The sequence below is a fragment of the Colius striatus genome, chromosome 1, assembly GCF_028858725.1.
Source record: "Colius striatus isolate bColStr4 chromosome 1, bColStr4.1.hap1, whole genome shotgun sequence".
Taxonomy (NCBI): Eukaryota; Metazoa; Chordata; class Aves; order Coliiformes; family Coliidae; genus Colius; species Colius striatus.
Window position 1 is genome coordinate 92,580,543 of NC_084759.1, and position 25,067 is coordinate 92,605,609.

Genomic DNA, 25,067 nt, shown 5'->3' on the forward strand with positions numbered 1-25,067 from the left:
TAAAAAAATTATACCACAGAAGCTTTTAAAGGTGATTAGGACATTTAGATCTGAACTTAGTTGCAGCATATTGCTTCTCAAAATGTTGATGATTTTCTTGAAGTAGTGCTTGAGCTGTACAGCAGACAAGTTTCAAAGCATGACTTTGTGCAGTCAGAAAAGTAAGCATTTTTTCCTCTATAAACTACTAATACTACAACAATGCCTTCATTGCTGTCCCAGAGCTAAGAGCAAACAAGCACACATAATCCAACACTCCTCTTTGTACCAACTCAGTGGCCAAAAGCCTTTTTGCCCTTAATTGCCCAAATGTCTGACTAAACTGTGGATTTGATGACCCCACGCTATGTGTGGATAAACAGCAAATGCCACTGTGAAGATTTTAGATGAGGCAGCTTTTCTTCACTTCAATGTGTTAAAACTCCCTAACAACCTACAGATGATATTGAAAGCATTTGTAACAAATTATTTAATAACAAATATGTTGTCAAATAATTTGTCCAGAATACTGTTTTTAAAAAAAATAAAAACCAAGTTGTCCTGTTGACTGAAACATTCTCTCCTTATGCAAAGCCAGAAGTGGTTGGGTTTTTGGTTTTGGTTTTTGTGGGGTTTTGTTTAAGAAAACTGTAATTAACATTGATAAACGGATTAGAAGGCCTGAGATGGCTTGAAAAGCTTTATTTCATTAATAAAACCACAATTACATGTAACATTCAATCATAACAGTTTTTCTTTATATTTAGTGCATCTATTTTCACGTTGGCTAAATGTAATCATTAATATAAAAAGATTTTTTGCTTTAAATTAACATTAAAAAAACCTCAACCCCCACATTTCATGCATATATACACACAATGTATCATGACCTTTTGAACTGATTTCTAAATGCAGTGCTAATTACTGAGGGGCCCTAACTCCTTCCTTCCTGTAGGAAGGCAGAGGACCTGAAATAACATAGCAGCTACATTCCACTGTACCAGCTGAACCAGCATGACAAAGCCTAGCAGAAGAAGAAAAGGTGTCCCCTACAGCTTCCTTCAGCCTCATGCAAAGAATAAAGGTTTGGGTCACAGAACACTGCAGCCCCGAAGCTAATGCAACTTTGTCACTGTGCTGCAGGCACAAGTACAACAAAAAAATCTGTCCTCCTCTAAATTAAAAATATTGTGTCCATTTCCTGTACCTAAATACAGCAAGAAGGATTTAGTCCAAATCAGAAAATTGTTTTCCCTCCTCCTTCTTGCTGCCATTCTGTCACTACTTTAGACATTTAAATCATTAATTTGCCTTTTTACATTTACTTAGCTGTTTTGGGTTATCCCGGACTGTCACTAGTGTACACCAAAACCCTTAGAAATGTAATCCTCTGAAGGAGGTGTGCTGTCTTCTACTTTCTCTTTAGTAAATTTAGGCCCATGGAGCTTGGGCCACACTTTTCCTCCCACAACACAGAAGTAAATAAGTTTCAGTGGTCCTACCTCTGTTTGGGAACAAGAAAAAATACCAAGTAAGGAAAGGTCAGTTATCAATAAAATAGGAATTCCAAGAATTTTAAGTCAGGGAAAAAAAAATTACCAGCCATCCTGTGTTGGCAACCGAGTGATTCTCCTAAGAGACAAAAAGCTGATCCTGTGTATCTACCAGTAGTGCACTTTCTAAGATAGTCCAAGAATACACCAACTTTAGTGTAAAAAAAAAAAAAAAAAAAAAAGAGGAAACTAATCCTGTTTTACTCTAAGCCAAGCAAACCAATTACCTCTATTGTCTACTACCACTTGTCACCAAATATAATCTCACCTTTGGGTGAAACAACCATATTATACAGGAACAAAACAGCAAATGTCCCAAATGAATTCCCAATGTCAGTGCATTTTACAAGTCCAACACTTTTAGATTTTGGTGAATATGGACCATGACAAAGTCTTACAGTTCTGCCATCAATCAGTGTTTATACTGGTCATAACAAACACAAAATGAGGTTCTATAAACTGTAATGTTCTTCCTTGGTAATTGCCCACCAAACTGAAAACTATAACAAGGAAAGGCAAAATAAATCAAAGGAAATGCTGACTGATATGCAAATGAAGTAACAAAGATTGTCTCAGTCCTAGTCTCATGACAGACAGATGTTCCTTCTTTTGCTTTATTCACTTAAAACAAGGATAATAAAAATGTAGTTGAGGACTCCATGGATTATGAGGATTCCTTCAGCTGAAAGGGTGTAGCATGATAGCTACAACTTTATTACATACCACAAGCCAACATGTAATTCCAACACCACCTGAAGGAGAGATGAAACATTATTTCAGCAATTGGATCAATAACCCTGAAGCAAACATGCTTCTGAAAACAAACTTTCAAAGCATAGAAAGTGTTCTGAGCTGAACAGGAACAAAACATCTTTATATAAACAAATGTATCTTCAAGGGATGGCATTTTACTCCCAGCATGGTGGTCCGGAGAAAAACTGATAGTTATATAGGGGGGAAAAAAACAAAGTGTACCAAGTAACATGAATATGAGCTGAAGTGAGGCATATGCAACCCACAGCTCAGAACACTTAAATTTATCTAATAGAAAACATCTAATATGCTGAAGTCAAAGGCTTGGCAAGTAACAGAATACTTTGCTAGAACCTAAATTCCAGACTTAAGAGAGGTAAAAAATAAATATCCTGCAAAATTTAAATTGGTCTTTCAAAAAAAAAAAGAAAAATATTAAATCCACACTTCTTTCCCTTTGGTCCTCATACAGCTACACAGAAAATCGCTACGGGGACCTTCATTACTGACTCAGATGCTTCTTGCTGCTGTTTTACAGAGTCCCGTCTCTCCAATTTGCAGCACAGAAACTTGTATTGGTGTAGTGGAATAGAAGGTGCACCCTGACTGTCATGTGCAACACGTTTGTATTGCAGATAACAGCATCATGCTACATAGTGCCACGGAACACAGAGCTAGTCATAACACACACATGAAGAAACTACCTTTTTTGTGATTTTAGACACTTTTTGTGTTCATAACCTAGAATTCAAAAGCAATTTCTTCATTGTGATTATCAGCTGAGACAAAAAGGGAGATTTGAAGCCAGACACGGATATGAACCTTTTAAAATTCCTTCAAATTCTATTTAAATAAATGTCTTCCAAGGACTATTACTCTACATGCTGGATACAAATCATTCTTTGGACAGCTATCAAGGATACCACAACACAGAACTCCAACAACATATTTTGGAATTCCTTCTAAGGTAGTCAGGACTTAAAGCCAAATATGAAGATTCACCAGCAGCATTTCAGCTTGAAGGTAAATTTCCACATTACATTATCCAGTTATTCTGCCTGTTGACTTATCCCGTTAGCATACAGCAGCGCACTTTTCACTCAGAAACAGGTGTCTACAACTGGTGATATAAGCACTGGCATACGCTGCCCAGAGAGGCTGCGGATGCCCCATCCCTGGCAGTGTTCCAGGCCAGGTTGGATGGGGCTTTGGGCAACCTGATCAGGTGGAAGGGGTCCCTGCCCATGGCAGGGTGGCTGGAAATAGATGATCTTTAAGGTCTCTTCCAATCCAAACCATTACATGATTCTATGATACAGTTCTGATATTAAAACTGCTCAAAAGAAAAGGATTTAACTAGGTAAAAATGCAACAGGCATGTGATGGGAAGAGTGGGAACAGACAAGACAAAATGCCAACAAAGAACATACTTGTATCAGTCTGGAGTTACACTACTATGAAACCCCAGCAATTTGTAAGAAACACGTGTAAGCGATACAGACCTATTAAGTACTTGCCCATTTTTAAACCCAATTCTACTACTTCAGAAGATTCCCTAAAATAAAAATATTTCTGATTAGAAATCTTCTCCAGGGACTACTTCATACAGATAAAGCTTCCTTGTTTGAGCAGAAATAAAAATGATGTTTCTTTGTCAGTTAAACAAGAGCTGAATACATAGGAAATAGCTAATAAAATGTTTGAAACCCCTCCTCCTGTTAAGGGAGTTGGAAGAAATGTACAGAAGCTGTGCTTTTAATCTATGTATGCTCTTCATCACTTTACTGTTGGTGGCCGCATGGGCTTGGGAAGAGTATTTTTTTCCAGCACGCAGTCCTTACCTGTCACTCCTGTGGGAAAAGCTACCAGGCGCTCTAGTGGAGCGAGCCATTTGCTTGGAAGCACTGTAACTGGCTCAGAATAGTACTTCCAAATCAGGGAGATCATCAAGGCAGCCTAGAATGCAAATGTCTATTAGCTTGGATAACAATACAAATCAAAGTGTGTTTCCACTGCTATTTTGAAACAGTGAAGAACAAATTCTAATCAAAGGTAATAGGGTTTTTTTACTTTATGTTGCTCTTAAAGTTCAAAGTATTTCTTAACTCAGAATGACCTTAAATTTGTGCTTAATATTATGAGGTAGCAGTGAGATGTTGAAAAAAACTGCTTATTTTTGAGACCCCGATTCCAATCTAGCATAGACAAACATAGCAGTTTTAAATTCTGATGACTGCTTGTAGCAATAAATCTTGCCTGATAGGAATCCAACTCACTTTAACATTACCCTAAGGACATCTTCAGGTTAACCACTGTGGTTCTTATTAGAGGAAACTCTTTGGCATCAAGTCTGAACTACAGAGACAGCCTAATAAGGCATTGTGGGCAAACATGTGGCAGCTGTAAGCAGAGATTTGCATGCTCAGTAAGAGCATATCTTTCGATACCATAAGTATCGAAACCATAAGTAAAACATATTTGCATGGGTTGGAACTTTCCTAAGTTCCGTGCCATATATAATATTAAAAGAAACTATCAGTGGTTAAAGAGGTAAGAAAAACTCCTATCTTCTCATCTCAAAACAAAAAACAGAGCTAAAATAAAATAAAAAACCCTTTCCATCCACAACTACTAGACCTCATCAGCAACATCCCTCCCTTTGATTTCAAGAAACTCTTTCAGTTTGGCATGGGCTGTGTCATTGCAATGTCAAACATCTGTGTGACTAATCATCAGGAGAAGACTACTGAGTATTTGGTTTAGTAATCTGTATTCATAATAAAATATTTACTTACTTGTAAGATGTAGAATACAATATTTATAACCCACTTTATTTTGGCTAATTGGGCAGTTCGTGCTTTCACTGTTAAAAGAAAACATATTACTCTGCATTACTTAGAATGGTTAGTTATACTTACATAAAACAAGTAAGTTATTAACATTTCACTCTTCAAACCAAGACATTGCACTGTTTAAAAATATCTTTCAAATGACTCATATCTATATTGGAAGTACCCTTGTGCAAGGAAGTGCTAGGTCCGTATCATACCCTCGTTTCTTGGTTACGCTACTACGAAAAGTTGCAAAACACTGATATCTTGGACATAGAAATATCACATGTAATCAAGAACGCTGTCCAAATGAGAACAGTCACTAATTTAAGAACCTGCTTTAGATAAAGCATAAAATTAATTCTTCCCTTTCCTAGGGAACGGGAAGGGGAGAATGATGGCTTTAGCAGATGCACTTTTTGCCTCATTTCATCCTGGAACACAGCTAATACTACTCCATCAATGAATTACTCTCGGACAGATTCAGTATTAAAACTCCTCACTCTTATTTTCCTTCTGTGCAAGTACCTCAGACCATTGTAAAGAGGCCCAGTGAAGATAACACATCTTCAAATATAACATAGTGTCATGGTTTAGCAAGGAGCAGCTTTTGCTTGGTAACAGGGGGAGGGGGTTACAGTGAAGACCCAGTAAAGAGTTTTTGGACTCTCCCCTGGCTCCTTGGATCAGACCCACCTCTGACCCAGCTGAGCCAATCTGGTGCCTCTGCCACCACTATTTAGGGGACGGGAATTTGAAGTGCTGGCAGGAGGTGTAAGAGTGATACAAGATGGAGGCTACCACGCGGGCCCTACAGTCAGAGAAGGAGGAAGGAAGGAGGACCACCAGACCAGAGACCCCACTGCAAGCCGTGGTGAGAATGCAGATGTACCCCTGCAACCCATGCAGGGCCATGGCAGGACTGAGAGCCACCAGCAGCTCCATGTGAGTGCACCCAGATGGACGAGCTACTGTGAGGGGGTGGCCATGGCACAGGCCGTGCTGGAGAGCCTGCAGGCCACAGAACAGGCCCACATGAGAGGCAGAAAGGAGCTGTAATTTTTGGGATAAATGCACTTCAGAGCAGCCCATACAGGGCTGCTGCGTGTGTGAGGTACCCCATGGACTTGCATGGAGGACTGGTGTGGAGCCCACCTGCCCTGAGGAGAGACAAACAGCAGAGGCTATCGGGAACAGACTGACTAAAACCCCTACTCCCTGCCCCCATAGGGCATTCAGGGGGAGAGGAGGTAAAAACACTGGGATCAGGGCTCTGAGCCCAGGAAGAGGGGAGGAGCGGGGAGAAGATGCTCTTAAAGGGCTGATTGGACTCTTCACTGTTGTACCACTCCGTGTTGTTTTATTTTGGTTATGTTTTGGGGTTTTATGGTTAAGCTTTAGTTGGTGTTGGATTAAATTATTTTCTGTTTTCTTCCCTAAGTCGAGTAGCCTGCTCTGTTTTGTCTGGAACCCTAAGCGGCAATTAAGCTCTCCCTGGCCTTTGGCAATCCTTAGGTCTTTGGCACTTAAGACTAATTGTGGTCTTTTGTTCTCTGATGGGCCTAAACCATGACACATAGCCTAAAGTTTTTTAAGATAGTGCTGTTGGTTGGTAAGTAAACTACTCAAATCTAGTTTAATTGAAATTATTGGGTTAAGACTTACACTACTTAGAGCAATCCAAAACTGCCAGTTGTAATTGTCCTTTCTCCAAACAAGGACCTGATAAACACTCAACCATTCCACATAGAGGAGGTGGACAAAGCAATTAGTCTCCTGTCCTGTTAGGATCTGTTAGCAAGTCTGGGCAAGTACAAGCGCTAAAGCTCCAGTGCCAAACGTTTACATGTATGTTCAACCAGGAGATGATGGACTATACTACTGTAAAATCCTCATTGAGACAAAGCACTATACCTTTATTGCAAAAGCAGCTGCATGAGATCAAACAGGATTGCAAAACGATAGGAAAGATCTTATCTGATTACCTGACAGATCAATGTTTTCCCTCTAGCATTTTGTAGTATACCCACCAAAGAGCCTCAAGCAAGCAATGCGCCCTTTTGCACTGAGGATACTCAGCAGAGGACTTTGTCCACTTATTCAAATCATGACTCAGCCATGAGCATCCCTAAGAAACAGTACTAACTACATAGTGAAGCCCAGGAAATTCCTTGTAAGAAAAATTTTACATCTAAACTATCAGCTTATTAGTGTATGCAGAACTATGGACAATTGAAACACATAAAGCAAGTTTGACAAAAAGTCTAAAGAAAAAAAAAGAGGTAAAAAAAAGGGGAACACTGGAAATGGATAAGGGCAGTGAAGGGTGGAAATTGATGGAGAAATGTACTTAAAATTCAAGATACCCTTGACAAAACGTTTTTTTTGAAACTAGAAAATGGAGTAAACGTTGCACTGTACCGTGAGTTTTAAGCTTGTCAGTCATTTTGTTAATCTTTCTTTCCAGACGGGCATATCTAGCAAACTCATCCATCATACTAATGGTTGAGAGTTCTTGCTTCATGTTCTGAATTTCAGCTCTCATTTGGGATTCCTGCTCTGCATCCTTTTGTAGTAATCTGGATATCTAAGAAGTAAAGAAATAGTGTCAGTTATTTATTCAGAATTCCACTGATTTTCTTTAGTATGTATAAAGCATGAGCTCCTCTTTCCATAGGCAAAAGCCTCCCATAAAAAAGGCTCTTTCATCAAGACATGGGAAAACTTTGGTATAACATCTACAACAAGTTCTAAAAGAGAATTTTTATTCCCTTGTTCTGACAGAAGCAATCCAAAAAGAGTTTTACCATCCCTGCAGGGCAGTAATTTTCACCTTTTTTAATGACAGTTAAATGCCTTTTCCATCTTGATTTCTGTTTTCCTTTCCTCACCTCCCTATCTGAGACCTCTTCAAACCTCCCAGGCCCTGCCTGCAGCTGCATCCTAAGCTGAAGTGCTGCCCTTCCTCTTCAAAGTTCTCCTCATGCACTGCTTGGATGAAAAGTGCATCATACATGTAAGAGAAGGATGACCAGGGAAGCACATCTTTTTATCACTAATATTTTTATTACCTTTTCCAGCTCCAGCAACACCCCTTAATCATTCATCATTCCCATTTCTAGCTTCAGCAGCCTCAGCAAGAGTTTAAACTAATTACTGTGGAAGCTTCATTCATTTGAAGCCCAATTTCAGATCTCACCAGTAATGCGTGGCTCACCTAGGCTGGACTGTTAGGAGCACACCAGTTGCCATATAGGCTGAGAGACGTGATCCAGCAAATACAGTATCTTACCCCTGCCTCAAAACCAGAAACACAAGTTTGCATTAGTTATTTTTTCTTCCATCTCACTCATACAACTAAACACCATTTTCTTAAAATATTTTGCCGTTTTCTTGGCTAAAATTATTTCCTACTGACAAAAATGCAAAAAAGTAACCATGTATCGTGATAGCAAACATTTTCTCCCTTTCTTGTCTACTTTCTTTTCATGAGGACCCATGTGCTTGCTGGTTCATGAACTCCTCTTACCATAGAAATTGACACAAACAACATAAAAACTTTCCTTTTTTTCCTGTTCCTTAGCAAATCTTCCTGGCTTCCTCAAGACATGTTATTTTTCCCCACAAATAACATTCTCAGTACTGCAGTCAGTGAGAACTTTACTTTCTGTCATGAACTCCAGCAGAAAGCTGAGCAGAGATTTTCATTAGTTATCTACAGTAACACTGAGTTCAGCTTCCCAAATTGCCAAGAGTAATTTACGTTTTCTAGGATTTTTATCCATTGTCAAACAATGTGCACTGATCTGTGTGATAGTGAAGTTACTTACATGGAAGAACAGAACGATAGGTATTTTAGCATGCTTGTTCACATCTAAGTTTATTCGGCAGTGACAGAGTTTATTGGTTCATAATTCTGTTATCCACACATCCACAGAAACACTTGAGACCAATGAGGTATCCTGATTAGCAACTATGATTTTCTCCTACAATGTCTAACTCCTTAATCTCTATATCCACTGATCTCTTTCCTCAATACTGAAGATGTCCATCTGTTGAAAACATGGAAGGCTGAGCAAAGCTGTCTTTTATATTCCCTGCAGTCCCCTAAGGGCTGGAGCCTCAGCAGCATTATTTGAATCACAGAATGGTAGGGGTTGGAAGGGAACTGTAGTGATCACCCAGTCCAACCCCCTGCTAAAGCAGGATCATCTTGATTAGGTCACACAGGAATGTGTCCAGGTGGGTTTTGAAAACTTCCAGAGAAAGAGAATCCACAACCCTCCTGAGCAGCCTGTGCCAGGGCTTCCTCAGCCTCACAGGAAAGAAGTTTTTCCTACGTTTAAGTGGAATGTTTTGTGTTACTGCATTTGTCCATTACCCCTAAACCGACTGCTGGACACTATAGAAAAAAAAGTGTTGTCTTATCCTCCTGACATCCACTCTTTAGGTACTTGAGATTCCTCCTTAGTCTTCTCCAGGTTGAACAGCCACAGGTCCTGCAGTCTTTCCTTGTGAGAGAGATGTTCCAGTCCCCTAATGATCTTGGTAGCCCTAACTTGAACTGAGACATTGATAATATTTTTAAAGAATCACAGAATTGCTTAGGTGTTGGAAACAACCTTTAGGATCGAGTCAAACCGTTAACGCAGCACTGCCACATCCACCACAAAACCACGTCCCTCAGCACCACGCCTACACGTCTTTGACTATCTTCAGGGATGGTAACTCCACCACTTCCCTGGGCAGCCTGTTCCAATGCTTGACAACTCTTTCGCTATAGAAATTTTTCTTAATACCCAGTCTAAATCTGCCTTGGCAAAACTTGAGCGTTTGCTTCAAAGAGACTGCTGAAGTCAAGTATATCAGAGTGTTAGGTTTGATCATCTCCAGTTCTTCCCAGCATCAGCTTTTCCATGCTCTAGTAGGATGAGGAGCAGGCCTAAGCCCCGCTCGCCACAGATGGGGATGCATTACGGGGCACCGAAACGACACAACTGCCGCCACGGCCTCTCAGCCCTCAACTGTCAGGCGGCGGTGACGCCACCTCCGCAAGGCACCGGCCACTCCGCAACGCGCTGTTCCACTGCCTCACCCCTCTACACACAGCTTCCCAAGGGCCAGGCACCCCTCCACCCCCTCCCCATGTCGGCGGATGGCGGCAGAGCCCGGCGGCACGGCGAGGCGAGGCGCAGGCCCGCCCGCAGCCCTGGTACCCGGGCAGAGGGGCGGAAGGCGGGTGCGGTGACGTCACTTACGATGGAGGAGCAGGACGGCAGGAGGATCTTGAGAGCGTTGCAGAGAAAGACGGCGCTGAGCACCAGCAGCCAGGCGCCGCTCTCCGCCATGCCGCGCCTGCGCCTCCCCCCGGGCACCACGGGGTTCCCGGGCAGGCGGTGCCGGGGAGGGACGAGGCGACTCCTCCGCCCACGGCGAGCTGGGGGGGAGAGGGCGGGAGTCTGGGTGAGGGGAATCGGGGACAGGTGCGGCCACGTGACAGGGCTGGCCAATCAAGTGGCCGTCCCCCCCTCCCCGCCCCCCGCCCCGTTCCCGGCGGTTCGCAGGGAAAGGCCGCCTCGCGCGAGACGGGGCGGGGAGCATGCGCGCAATTGGTGCCGCTGGCGGGCGCCGGCCCCGCCCAGCGTGAGGCGCCCCTTCGGGCGGGCGGGGCCGGCCCCCGCCAGGGAGCGGGGAGCGTCCCCCACACCGTCGCCCCCTCCCCCTTCAATCCGGCTGGATCCTGTTGCGGTGCCGCTGGCGCTGCTGGGATGGGGGGAGGAGGGGGGGTTGGGGAGGGGGGGAAGGCGGTTTCCCTGCGTAGCGAGGCTGGCTCGCAGGCAGCCGCAGCGGCTCGCCGTGAGGCACCTAGAGCGCGCAGCAGCCGGGCGGGAGCGACCGCAGCTCCGGGAGTAGCGGCCGGGAACTGCCGCCGCGCAGCTTCGCCATGCCCAAGAGAAAGGTGAAACGGGAGCGAGCGAGCTAGTGAAGGGAACCGCCGACGGGGAGCCTCGCTGCCCAGAACAGTCCCGTTCCGTCGGCGCCGGGACGGGCGGGTGTGGAGGGGTCCGACCGCGCGGAGATGGGGCTCGGAGGGAGGGAAGCGGCCGCTCGGTAGGCAACGGTGCGGCGGCCGCCAGCTCTCGCTGGCTGGGGCAGGCGTGTTTCTCCTGTCAAGCAGCTCCGTGTCCCCCGGAGAGAGCCCCGCGAGGGGCAGCGGCGCCGGGCGCGGGCAGCCGGTGGCTGTTGTGTCTGGAAGGTTCGACGGGGCCTCGCCGGGCGCCGCGTCTCTCCGGGACTCGAAATCCGAAAGCGGCGGCGGGAAGGGGCGGGCGGCGGGGCGGGCGAGCGGCGGCGTCACGTGCCCAGCCGCCATCCCGCCCCACCGCCGGCCCGAGGCGCCTGCGCCGCCTGACGCGGGATGTTTGTGTTGGCAGGTGACGGTGGCGGACGGGGAGGCCCCCGCGGAGGTAGGTGCCCCGGGCAGCAGGCAGGGCGGCGGTGGCAGCGGGCCCGGCGGGGCCCGCCCCCAGCCCGCCTCCTCACGCCCTTTCTCTGTCTTTTTCCATGCCTGTAGCCGAAGAGGCGATCGGCGCGGCTGTCGGCTGTAAGTACAGGAGCGGGAAGGGATGTCCCTGCGAGAGTGGGCGGGGGGGTGGTGGTAGCGTGTGTCTTCCTTGGACCGCAAAGGGGATTACCGAGAGCTAAATCTCCCTCTTACTTTTTCTTAGAAACCTGCTCCTGCCAAAGCAGAGCCGAAACCCAAAAAGTCAGCGGCCAAGGTGAGAATCACTGGGATGAGGGGAGCTGAAGGAGTACGATGTGTACGTGCCTGGTGGTATCCCATTCCATGTGGATGCATGGTGCAGGAACGTTTTTGCGCTTCTTAGCATGTTCTTCATTTAGCTAAAGTATTGTTTTCAGATGTTTCCACCAGTATGTATTTACAGGTACCTGCCGTGACTGAGTGGATCCTTGTAAATCACTCATGGTATTGTGTAGAAATGCAGGTGCTGTTGCATTGGTCTTGGATGGTAGTTTACTACTGAGCAGAACTACTTAAAGCAACCATATATAGGGTTGTATTTCATCACTGTAGCAGGAGGGGATAAAACACACTGGTAATTTAAAGCAGTGTGTTGCGACAAGAAAAAAAATTAATTGCATAGGCAGACACTGAAAAAGGTTCCTGGCTTCCAAGTTTTTGTGTGTAAGTAAGCCTGGTCTACTATGAGCTTTCAGATTTTCATTGTAACCCTCACAGGGCCAGTAATTGAGGTGTGAAATACTTCATCTCTTGGGAGAAATAAAAGAGGCTATGTCTCTGTTGGCATGTTGCTATGTGTGTTATAAGTGTTCTTTTGTGGTTATAAGCTTGTCACTTTAATGTATGGAGTAAGCACATTTAGAATACAGTAATACAGAACTCTGCTTTGCAAGCTTTTCCACATTTGCATTTTATTAATGCCACTCAATGAGCTACATACCAGTAAAGCATCTTCATTCTAATGGTTCGAATATCAGTGCATTCCCATTGTCAAGCCTATAGAATTTGGGGAAGCTTTCCAATTTTACTTCCCTTCTGATTCCCTTTTTTATTTCTCAGCATCTTTGTGTGGTGCATCCAATTGATGCTGCTAGTTGGTGTTGACATGCATGATACTGACTTGCTGCCTACAACTGCTTTAATTCTAGGAAGAAACAATTCAGTGGTTTATAGCTGGGCACATAGTCACGCACAAACAATTGTGACCTTATTAAGTAGAACACACCTTGCACAAGGGTCCTGCTGCAATGTGAATATGTGAAAAATCACACTTTATCCGCTCTGTTCTGAAACTCATGCTGTCTTGGAGATTTTCTCATTGTTAATGTAAAAATCTCCTGATTATGTTTTACTTCAGTACTTCCATTTTAGCTATTTCTGGGTTTGCTTTAAATGGGTTGCAGAAATATTTCACTGTACAGCCCAGTCAAATGATACATTTTTTCCTTTTTTTTTTTTTTTAATGATTGTCTTTTTTGAGTATTTGATCTATGGAGAGATGCCTCTTTGCATTAACTCTGTAACATTTAAAACCTTGCCTGAGAGTATTTTTTTCTGGTTGGGAAAAGTTTTCTCATTATGTAGTTACTTGGTGGTGGGTTGTTTTGTTTTTGTAAATTTAAGGAAAAAAAGTATTTTGACAATCAAAACATGGAAGCCTATATGTTGTGAAATTGTCTGTTACCTGAATTTGTCATGCTGAGTTTAGCTGTTACAACTCTTAAAAAGAATTTTTTGTCTCATTAGCATTTCATGTGTTTTCTCTGTGATTTTGTGGATTTAAAAGATTATCTTTTACAAAAACATGGGAAAAGAATTTCTAAACTTTTGTATACACTGGAGATTTAGTTACCTGACATGATTGCATGCAATCAGCATTGATTTGTTTTACCTTGCATTGCTTGTTTATGTAATGTAACTTACTGCATGTTTGTTTCCAGTGGTGTAAAACATTTATATTTTCTGCTCAATAGTTGCAATTGGGTAACAAAACCATGTTTTCATGAAGTCAGTACTTTATGTGAGCACTCATGTAAGATAGGAAATCTGTTCAGATAGCTGGTAAAAAGTTGTATGTATAAAGTAATGAAATTGCAGGGTTTTTTTGTAATGAGGAGGAATGCTTAGACTCAAGATAGTGTGGAATACTTCTGAACGCATAGTTTATTATAGTAATAGTTTCTAATAGACACATTTCTACAGTGTTTCAAGTGTGCAAAAATGAGACCTTTATTTCTTGGAGTGTACTTAAGGTCAGAAACAACTAATTGGGACACAATTTGAAGAACGTACTTATGAAAGGCACCCAATATTTCTAATGAGATTAAAAACATTTCAAAGTAGATGAGTGTAGTGTTCTTCTGATTAGAGGTTTAAATGCATTATGTTCACTTGCTACTTACAGACATTGAACCTGCTCAGAAAGAGTGCTATAGTTTGGCACTTACTGAAATGATTTGTTAGTATCATAATGTCTGACGGGGTCAAAACCAGTGCATTTATCTAATTTTGAACTGATGAAGTACTTTGTAAGTAGGGATCAGCTGGAGGGTAGGCAGACTTTGTATCATTCAGTTTGCTGTAAGGATTGTCTTGGAGAATGTGTTACATATTTCTGTGAAAGCAGCTCTTGAACAAATACTTCTTCCCTGTCCATTTAACAACAGTCATGTAGGTACATAGAACGTGACTGAGATACTAACAAAAGGAACACTGAAAATTATCCTTCTAGTCAATGCATTTATTTAGGTTGGATTACTGAAATTCTCACCTATAAGAGGAAAAATCATGCAAAGTACTTTTTACGGAGTGGAAGGACTGCGTTGCTATTTTTTCACGTGCCATGAGGTTAAATCATATATTATAGATTTCTCTGTCTAGCTACTAGAATTTAGTTATCATCTTATTCCATTTTGATTCTTTAATTTATTGACTATCTGGAACTATGTCTGTCTATATATAGTTTGGAAAACTTTTTGTCAGTTGAGGTATTTATTAGCTCAGTGTTTGCTGGTATTAGCTCTTGCTGTTTTAGCAAGTCTGTCTTGGGTTTTATTTTTTTTATTATTTGTTCAAAGTTTACCTAGTAGGTCATAGAAATTTACTTACTGGAAACTTAATTCATTGTAGGATAAATCTGAGGACAAGAAAGCTCAGTCAAAGGGGAGGAAGGGGCCTAAAGGTAAACAGACAGAAGAGACAAACCAAGAACAGACAAAGGACAACTTGCCTGCAGAAAATGGGGAAGCTAAAAGTGAGGAGGTAAAGTTGCCTGTTTTCTTTTGTGCAAAGCAGCTGGATAACTTACTGTACTGGTTTATCCAAACATCTATCAGAAACATACACAGTTCTTCCATCAGAATCTATTTCTGCCAAAATAAGGGCATAGGCTATTGAAACATTAGATATATCTGGAAAATTGTAGTTGCCCCAAAGAGCTGCAATGACGTGATAACAGTCCCTGAATGAATTTGAGGAAAAAGGTAAGAATTTTGCCAAAGTTCCAATACAAGGTAATGTCCTTCAGGGAGGGGCTGTTTTCCCTCCTAGTAGTTCTTGTCAAAATAATACATCCAGCATATACAGACGGGATATTACTTTGGAGGTGTTGGAGTGTCTGTCTGCAGAGGGTTTGGTTTGGATTTTAGTTTGCCTTTGTTACTGAAGAGAGGTTCCTTCTTGCTGAAAATGTATTTTGACAAATTCAATATTCATTTTCTTGCAACTGGAAACAGTTTTCATGGAAAACTCAAAGTTGAAATGATTTAACTGAAGATGAGATAACATTCGTAGGAGTCATAGATACAGACACTGCTGTTAGAAGGGACATTTGGTGCAGGGGTGGAGAAGAAAGTGCAAGAACTAGTAATATTGCTTGCTGAGGAAATGAACATGCCAAATCATTCTTGGCTGTAATGCTATGCTGAAGTGTCCATGTTGCTGATGTTTTTGGGAGTCACTGATCATCTAACTTAAAACATCCTCCACACTGTATTTTTTTCTGGAATGTAGTTTTAAATTTAGGACAGGATCTGTAGGGAGCAGCAGTGCCTTTTACTAGGGCAGCTGTTAATGCCTGGATGAAACACCATTTTTCATGTGGTAACAGGCCTAGGATTAGTCTCAAGTTTCTGCAATATTGAATGCCTCACTCTTTCTAGCTAGTTCAGTGGAGTTTTCTAATCAGAGACTCAGGATTTTTTTAAGTGTACAAGTCATTTTCCTGTCCTCTTGTTGGATTGAAGAGTATTTTTTTTTAAGACAGACTTCAGATAGACCTTTTTCCTCATTACACTGATCTACCAGCATGCAAATAGACAATCAAGTAGAGGAAGAGAGTATTTGGGCTTTAGATAGCTGTATTTTGGTGGGTGAGGAAGGTAGAGGATGGTATTTCAATGTACAAGACAACTTTGGGGTAATGGTTTTTCATTTGCAACCTTACAGTGTGATCTTTGTAAAGAAGTTGTGCTCTAAGAATTATTTAGTTGGCTTGACTTTGTGTAGCTCTCTCTTATTACCACATAATTTAATTTGTGCATGTAGTATTTCAGCACTACCAGCAAAAGTTAAATTTGGCAATATTTCTCAGCCGGCATCTATTTAGTGCACTGGTGCAGAGACAATGTAAATGTGCAAGGAATGGATAGTGACTTCTGGAGCACATCTTTATGCTGCCTTCATGTTGGTCACACCACCCAAAATTGCAGGTTTAATATAATAGCTAAGTCCATAAGAGGCAGAGACATTGTTGTGTTGGACTTCACTGTTTTCAACTGGGACAATAGCATCAGCAATGCTTTTGTTAATCCACCATCTGCTGAAAGGCCAGCGACAATTTCTGCCAGAGACCAATGCCTGCCAATACAAATGGCTTCCCTAGCTCACCCTTCACGAGCTTCCCCCAGGTGGCAGTGAAGCTGAAAAGGGTGCTAGAGTTCCTGTTTGGCTACTGCTGTGGTTAAACAATCTGTTCTGCTCATAGTGCTGCAGAGTTTTGGAATAATTAAGTATCTTGTTTATGCTAATACTTATGCTAGGTTCCTTTGTGTAACATATGTTGCAAATGCAGAGGATTTTCACATCTACATGGTGTAGGCACAGACGTAGCTTGGACCAGCCAGCTTGAATAAAGATGGTAGGGATAAGTTAATGCAGCTGGCATGCTACTTCAGAAACAGGTGCTGCAAGTTAATCAATTGGGCCCTGGGTGATCTCATGGGCAGAAGCAGCATATAAGGAGGTAGCTAGCAAAGGAAGGGTGGCTTCGAGTCAGCTCTGGTGGTTGTACTACGTTGCCCCTGTACGTCTCTGCACGTGCATTACTTAGACCCTCTACGTATTTGAGTGATTATTGCCTTCACAACAACAACATTTGGTGACCCCGACGTGATTCGCTGAATCGGTTGGATCAAGAACCCTCGGCAGAAAAGCACTTGGATTTCTGCTGGAAAAGGCAAGTAATCTGAGCAAACTGATATAATGGGAAAAATGCTAAGCAAAGAGGAAAGTCCTATTGACACCCTCCAGCATATCCTTGCGGAAAAAGGATTCAATTATGAAAGAGAGCCTTTGCTAAGGCTTGTAAGATGGGGACAGGAAGTAGGTCTCTTTGCTTCCCCCCAAGAAGTATATGAAAAAGGACACTGGGAAAAGCTAGGAGACATGTTGAATAATGCTATTGGCTTGTGTAAATTGGTATCATCCATTATACACCAGCTAGAAGCTGAGCGTGCTGCCGCTGCTGCCATGAAAGCAGAAGCTGCTGCACCATCTGCGTTCCCAGTGGATGCTAAAAGATTCTTTGGAGGTGGTGACTTTATAGTGCCATCGGCTCCACCTCTAGAAGAAAATACTCAGAGATTCTTCGGAGGGGATAATGTTGTAATACCCTCGGCTCCACCTCTGGAAGAGGAGAGCATGGATGTGAGCCCACCTCCCCCAGAACCCCCTAGAGCACCGTTCCAGGAGCCGAATACACACATTGCTTCTCCTCCCCTCCCACCCACCCTTCACCATCCTGCCCCATCCCACCCTTCTGCTATACCTGAAGGAGTACCTAACAGAGAACGGAAGGTACGTTTTACAAATGATATGCCGTTGCCCCTGAGCTCATCAATCCCTGAGTGTATCCCTCTGCCATCATCACCCCCAACTTCTAGTGAAGATCAACAAAGACAATTATTAAAGGAAGAGTTAATACAACACGGAGAAGATATGAAACACACTTTGGCCCAGCTGGAGGAACTGATAGAAAAACCAAAAGCAACAGCTAATCAACTGTTGGAACGAATTAATGAATTAACCAAAACAAAGATTAAAGTTTCATCCCCACAGGTACTCAGAGATCCTCGTCCAGATGATTATGATCCGGCTAAGAAATGGAGAGGCCTCATACGTGATGCGGTAATCGAAGGCGAATTTATTCCGCAAGCCTTTCCAGTAATAACAGCACAAAGAAAACGACAATGGGCACCTTTAGATTGGAAATTGGTAAGAGAAGGCCAGAAAGCAGTAATGCAATATGGCTTGTCCAACCCATACGTTCAGACATTACTAGATCATATTTTTGCCAGTGGGTTAATGACTCCATTTGACTGCCGGAAGCTTGCAGAAACTTTCCTGAAGCCCACTCAGGTATTATTATGGGAGTCTGAATGGGAAAAAAGAGTTGATCTGACGGTGGTGGAAAACATGGACTTACAACAGGGAGATCCGCGGCGAGTTGTCACAGCAGACATGATGCTGGGTAAAGGAGCATTCGCTGATCCTCAGGTACAAGCCCGGCTGCATGAAGCTATCTTGCAGCAAACACAGACACTGGCACGTCAGGCATTTAAGATCGTTCCTGATATGGGGGTGCCAGTTCCCTCATATACAACTATTATTCAAAAACCTAATGAGCCTTTCATGACCTTCTTAGACCGCCTAAGAGCAGCTCTGGATCATATACCAAACATGTCGGCTGAAGTAAAGGCGGAAATAGGATTACACTTAGCAGTTGCTAACGCTAATCATGACTGCAAAAAGATCCTGCAGGCTCTCCCGCGGACAGCAACTTTGGTCGACATGATAGAAGCCTGCTCTAGGGTAGGATCGTCAGCACATTTAGCTGAGGCAATGGCAACAGCATTGAAACCTTTAGTTCAAGCCCACAAAGGAGATCGGAGGCCAAAGTGCTTTAACTGTGGAAAAATAGGACACGTGAAAAATCAATGTCGGTCCAGACCATTGGTATGGACAAACAGCTCCGCCAGGCCATCTGGGTCCAATGGCAGATTTCACGGTAATTGTTACAGATGTGGCAAGTTTGGCCATAGAGCCACTGAGTGCCGCTCTCGAGTGGCCAGACAAACAATGCATAAGGGAAACGGGTTGACGAGCGCAAAAAGGGCGAGCGCGATGACACAAAAACGCCCTTCAACACCAAGAGCTGCCTGGATGGCCTCAGATCAGCCACTGCAGGAAGCGCAGGAGTGGATGTGGAAACAGCAGTAGATGTAACCATCCACAACACAGAGGTAACAATTATCTCCTCTAACGTTAATGGACCCCTTGGCTATGGATTAAGCGCTTTGCTTTTAGGACGGTCATCGGCCTCTCGACAGGGTATTTTTGTGCTCCCCGGTGTAATTGATGCAGACTATGAAGGAAATGTTGGAATAATGGTTAAAGTTTGGCAGCCACCAGTTCATATACCTAAAGGAACTAAAATAGCGCAATTAGTTCCTTTCAGAGCTAAAGTTCCTTTCGCAGGAAGTCGTAAGCGTCGAGACGGTGGTTTTGGATCCACTGGAGTACCTGAGGTAAGACTGGCGGTGCCGCTTTCACAGGGAAAGCCCACTCAGACGGTTGTATTCCAACATCCAAATGGTGAACACATGGTTGGATACAACACATTACTGGATACGGGAGCAGATGTTACTATTGTGCCATTATCCTATTGGCCAAAAAGCTGGCCTTTAGAGAATTTAGACACCCCTGTCGTTGGAGTAGGAGGAATACAGATGACAAAAATTAGCACAGACCTGATTTCGGTATGTATACAGGGCGAAGAGAATAGATGTGTGCAAATTAGGCCCTATGTAATGAATACTTCAGTTTGGCTTTTGGGTAGAGACGCCTTAAGCCAAATGGGCTTTCGTTTGTCAAATGAAAATTTTTAATGGCGGCCATTGATGGGCGACCAATCCTGAAGTTAACCTGGCTAACAGATAAACCAGTTTGGATTGATCAATGGCCGCTAAGCAAAGAAAAGCTCGCCCACATTCATGAATTAGTAAATGAACAACTACAGAAGGGTCATATTAAACCATCCACCAGTCCATGGAATACACCAATTTTTACTATCCCTAAAAAATCAGGGAAGTGGAGGCTGTTACATGATTTAAGAGCTGTTAATGCAGTGATGCAGGACATGGGTGCTTTACAGCCAGGATTACCCTCTCCTGCAATGCTTCCAAAAGAGTGGCCCCTGTTGGTGATTGACTTAAAGGACTGTTTTTTCACAATTCCCTTACATGAGGATGACAGTGAGAAGTTTGCCTTTACAGTACCATCGATTAACAAACAAGAGCCAGCAAAACGATATCAATGGACTGTTTTACCTCAGGGAATGAAGAACTCACCAACTATTTGTCAAACTTATGTTGCCTGGGCGCTGGCACCTCTGCGCAAAAAATACCCTCGTGTCTTATTTTACCATTATATGGATGATATCTTGATTGCAGGGAAAGGCCTGGACCAGCATCGCATTCTACAAGAAGTGAACCGACAGTTAAGCAACTCCGGGTTGGTGATCGCGCCAGAGAAGGTACAAATGCACGCCTCTTGGAAATATTTAGGTAATATTATCACTGATGCGCGCATTTATCCTCAGAAGGTGGCAATTAAAACAGATATTGCTAACTTAACAGACGTTCAAAAGCTGATAGGTGATATCCAATGGGTACGAACCATATGTGGTATCACAAATGAGGATCTTGCGCCACTAATGCCTTTGTTAAAGGGCTCAGTAGAGGCTGATAGTGCGCGAAGACTGTCTCGGCAGCAAATCCAAGCAATAGAAAAAATAGGAAGCAAGATAGTCAATAACTACAGTCACCGATATGATCCTGACTTGTCAATTAACATTGCTGTGATAAGTCAAAACCAGCATGTAATGGCAATCTTGATGCAATGGGATTCAGTAGCGAAAGACCCATTGAGGATCCTGGAGTGGATATTTTTGCCATATAATTTACAAAAAACAATTACCACGAGGCTTGAGGCAATTGCAAAAATAATAGTTAAGGCCAGGAAACGTCTGCTGGAAATAGCAGGGATTGAGGCAGACATCATTTTCCTTCCTCTCACAGATGAGTTCTTGAACTGGGCACTGCAACAATCTGATGAATTACAGTGGGCCTTATTGTCTTATCCAGGAACTATAAATAATCATTATCCGGCCCATAAATTGTTCTCTGTTAAATTTCAAATGGAAGACCGGCCGTTGAGATCAGCAGTACCCGTTAAAGGCCTGACTGTTTTTACCGACGCCAGTAAGATCCAAGCCAAAGCAGGAGTGGTTTGGTGGGAAAATGGAAAATGGCAAAATCTAACTGTCCACTCCCCAGGCAGTTCAGTTCAACTGCTGGAACTGATGGCTGTAGTTAAAACTTTTGAGAAATGGTCAGACGTCCCATTAAACATCATCTCCGATTCCCTCTATGTGGTCGATGCTGTCACTCGATTAGAGAGAGCGCTGTTGAAAGAAATCTCTAATCAGAATCTGTATAACTTATTTCTGAGACTCTGGCATCAGATAAATGAACGGCAAACTGCTTATTATATTGGACATATTCGAAGCCATTCGGGCTTAAAAGATGGCCTATCAGTTGGCAATGAAATTGTTGACAGGATAGTGGCAGCTCCTTTATTGATACCTACGGGGCCAATAATTGACAAATTTTCTCAAGCCCGAAGATCGCACGATTTTTTTCATCAAAGTGCGAAAATGCTGGCAAAGCAGTTTGACCTGACCATATCGGACGCTCAGGGTATTGTTTCCACGTGCCCTGCATGCCAGAATCAGATCGGCCTAGGAGTAGGAGTCAATCCCAGGGGTCTGGCACCATTAGGTATATGGCAATCAGATATCACTGTCTATGCTCCTTTTGGGCGATTTAAACGTATACATGTTACTATTGATACTTATTCAGCCATGGTCTGGGCCACAGCCTTAACCAGTGACAGTTCTCGAGACGTCATAAGACATTGGAGGAGTTGCTTTGCTGTCCTTGGTGTTCCAAGAGAGATAAAAACTGATAATGGCTCGGGATACATAGCCAGTAAAACACGTAAGTTTCTAAACTTATGGGGTGTTAAACATACTACTGGTATCCCAGGAAATTCCACCGGTCAAGCCATTATTGAACGGACACATCAAACCTTAAAAGGCCTTCTAGAAAAACAAAAAACGGGGGAAGAGGGGGTGAGTCCTCAAGACAGACTAATGAAAGCCCTTTATACAATGAATCATCTCAGAATTGTGGCAAACCGGAATGAACCACCGGCATTAACACACTTTGCCCAAATGAGTCGGGATTTGGATTTTACTGACAAACCTAAAGTTTGGTATAAGAATCCCACTACTGGAGAGTGGCAAGGACCTGCAGATCTGTTAACGTGGGGAAGAGGCTATGCTTGTGTCATTACAGATCAAGGTCCCCGATGGATTCCGGCAAAATGGATCAAGCCACATCAACAGAAAGGACTTAACTGTAAGACCAATGGAAAAAACAATCTTGAGGAAAGAACCAAGTGATCCACCCTCAATCCATCACTCTATTAAAATGTAAACCCTCGCAACTGTGGCACCACTTAGGCTGCTGTAAATTCCTTCAGCTATAAAAGAATTAAAGAACTTAAGATGACCAACAGATGAAGAGATACTTCCATCTTATTGATAATGCTCACAGATCAGCATGCTAAAGGATCTGAAGAAAAGTCCAGAACTACATCAGGAAAAGAAATATCAGTGGAGCTACCAAGACCTCATCCCTTCCTGCCAGTGTGCGTCCCTCCTACCAACACATATCAGATTATGTTTATTTTGACTTTATGGATTTCTGTATTGTATTGTTCAGCGATGTAGCTGTTATTGACCTTTTGTTGTAAACTCATGGCCATGGGTAAAAATATTTATGTTTTCTTCATGTACCTTTAATTTTGAAATATGTTGCTAAAGGCTGGCTGGTTCAAAAAAAAAAGAAAAAGGGGGGAATTGTAGGCACAGACGTAGCTTGGACCAGCCAGCTTGAATAAAGATGGTAGGGATAAGTTAATGCAGCTGGCATGCTACTTCAGAAACAGGTGCTGCAAGTTAATCAATTGGGCCCTGGGTGATCTCATGGGCAGAAGCAGCATATAAGGAGGTAGCTAGCAAAGGAAGGGTGGCTTCGAGTCAGCTCTGGTGGTTGTACTACGTTGCCCCTGTACGTCTCTGCACGTGCATTACTTAGACCCTCTACGTATTTGAGTGATTATTGCCTTCACAACAACAACAACATGGAGTTGTAATTTTAATCAATTTAATTTGTACAAATTTGTTTGAAGTTGAGGTATAGCATATAGAGGCTTGGCTTGACAGCAGGATAGCTCTGCTGCTACAGTGCAGCTTCACTGAATCATGTTTAACTTAATGTAGTAGTAAGTAACTATGTTAACAGTGCTGCACTGAAATTGAAATGCACGATGTTTATTTAAAATGTCTTTTTTAAACGCTCTATGTGTAGCGATTTTAGCTGAGTAGGTTAAAAAAAACCCTTTGCCAGTCATAAAGGCAGTAACTATTGCCATGTGCTTTCTTCTTTAAAACAAACAAAAAATCCTTTGCAGTGTGTATTGACTAGTAGCAGTAGCAAAATTCTGACATTCATATGGATACACCTGGGGAGATAGGACTCTTTTCAAGGCTGTTTTCAGTAGGTGATTATCCAAAAGTACACAGATCATGACACAGTTTAAGACTGTAAAGCACAGTATGTAGAAACAAGTTGTAGTTGTTCTCTGTCATGTTATCCAGGCTGTGCATTAATGGTACTGTGAACCGAGAGGCTCAGTCACCTAGAAACTCTGAATTGATGTGTTCTGTTTTCTGTCTTCTTTCCAGACTCCAGCATCTGATGCAGTTGTAGAGAAAGAAGCAAAGTCTGAGTAACATCTGGTACTAAGTGTTTAATTGGTGGTCCTTACAACTTTCTTCTTGTACAATTCAGAGGAATATTTTTATCAACTATTTTGTAAATGCAGGTTTTTTAGTAGTTCTAGAAAACACATTTTTAAGAAGGAGAGAATCCCAACTCAGCCCATTTTTTTACATATTTAGATAAGTGTAAATGCTTTTTTTAAAGTGGTAAAATCATGTACTGGTTGTCTGTTTTCTATGAAACCAGAAATTAATGGCATGTTACATTAAGGAGAGAGCTTTGGAGCCTTAATTAGGCTTCACGTCTCATGGCCTGCAAGGGACAGTTTTTCTATCCTATTCAATGAAGCATAACACAGATCAGACTTTGGAATTCATAATGGTATGTTGAGAACGTCTTAACATTTTAGTTATTTATCTTTAACTGTGGTTGTACCATCGGTAGAATTGCTTATCTAATGAAACTGCTCCCTAGTGTTGGATTTCTTGCTAAGTGATGTATATCTGTGACAAAGTTATTTTTGGTAGTTGCAGCTTTATTTTTTCCAACAACTTTGTAGCTGTGATGCAAAAGATTGGAAACTTTTTATTCTGTCTTTAAATACTGACTGAAGTAAAAACTTCTGCTTGACACATGATACTTGTTATGTCAGTATTTGAGATACTGGAACTTCACATTGTTTTAAAGGATAGCTTGTCTACAAAGAGCAAATGAAAAATATTTGAAATGGTCTTAGAAAAGAAACAGAATTATAGTTTTTAGATTTTAAAAAAAGTTAATAAAAACAGTTGTAAAATTGTTGATAGCATCTGTGATCACCAAACAAAAGCCAAATAAACCTTGATTATGAAAGTATGTTTCTGTACCTCCTGCATTAATGGTGATAACTCACAATCTAAGTGGTGTAGTTTTTTTATTCTTAGCCATTTTTCCTAATATTGTCAAAAATGTATTTTTTCAAGAGACATGTTAATGCATAGAGTGCAAGTAGAAAACTGTAGTTGCGTCTTACTCTGTACTTGCATTTTGCAAGCAGGTAGCCTAGTGCTGCATCTGCTAACTTAAAAAGTCAATAATTAGTAAGCACTGCCTGTTTTCATCTGTTGGGCATCTGAGAGTTTGCATGTGCACTCATGTGTAAATCACTGCTTTAAGGAAGATTCACAAAGCAATCCTCTTGAATGTTAACTGATCAGATGAAGATTCTGTTGTGTTAGAA

At 42.4% G+C, this 25,067-nt stretch overlaps 2 protein-coding genes across 6 annotated transcripts; one reads left to right on the plus strand and one right to left on the minus strand.

The window, feature by feature from the left end:
• Positions 1–511: 511 nt before the first annotated feature.
• Positions 512–11,451, minus strand: GET1 (guided entry of tail-anchored proteins factor 1). Its single transcript, XM_062000975.1, has 5 exons — positions 10,375–11,451; positions 7,538–7,703; positions 5,081–5,148; positions 4,127–4,241; positions 512–2,284 (listed from the first exon to the last, which is right to left on the minus strand). Exons 1-5 carry the CDS (start codon positions 10,462–10,464, stop codon positions 2,211–2,213), a joined length of 513 nt encoding a protein of 170 aa, XP_061856959.1. The 5' UTR covers positions 10,465–11,451; the 3' UTR covers positions 512–2,210.
• Positions 10,913–24,703, plus strand: HMGN1 (high mobility group nucleosome binding domain 1). Of its 5 annotated transcripts, XR_009819168.1 has the most exons (7): positions 10,913–11,075; positions 11,551–11,583; positions 11,691–11,720; positions 11,845–11,895; positions 14,790–14,921; positions 20,390–20,503; positions 23,812–24,703. XR_009819168.1 is itself a non-coding variant. In XM_062000935.1 (6 exons), exons 1-6 carry the CDS (start codon positions 11,061–11,063, stop codon positions 23,857–23,859), a joined length of 309 nt encoding a protein of 102 aa, XP_061856919.1. In that variant the 5' UTR covers positions 10,913–11,060; the 3' UTR covers positions 23,860–24,703. The 5 variants fall into 5 exon arrangements, 2 of the variants coding, with proteins under 2 accessions (XP_061856919.1, XP_061856932.1); XM_062000935.1 differs by lacking the exon at positions 20,390–20,503; XM_062000948.1 differs by lacking the exons at positions 11,691–11,720; positions 20,390–20,503.
• Positions 24,704–25,067: the final 364 nt, after the last annotated feature.

Excerpts from the sequence above, each read along its gene's own strand:
- GET1 (XM_062000975.1), bottom strand. The coding sequence starts at position 10,464 with ATGGCGGAGAGCGGCGCCTGGCTGCTGGTGCTCAGCGCCGTCTTTCTC. Across the intron at positions 5,149-7,537 it reads TGACAAGCTTAAAACTCACG|TGAAAGCACGAACTGCCCAA; the intron begins GTACAGTGCAAC and ends TTCTTTTAACAG. Across the intron at positions 2,285-4,126 it reads TTTTCCCACAGGAGTGACAG|GTGGTGTTGGAATTACATGT; the intron begins GTAAGGACTGCG and ends TCTCTCCTTCAG.
- HMGN1 (XM_062000935.1), top strand. Across the intron at positions 11,584-11,690 it reads ACGGGGAGGCCCCCGCGGAG|CCGAAGAGGCGATCGGCGCG; the intron begins GTAGGTGCCCCG and ends CCATGCCTGTAG. Across the intron at positions 11,721-11,844 it reads GATCGGCGCGGCTGTCGGCT|AAACCTGCTCCTGCCAAAGC; the intron begins GTAAGTACAGGA and ends ACTTTTTCTTAG.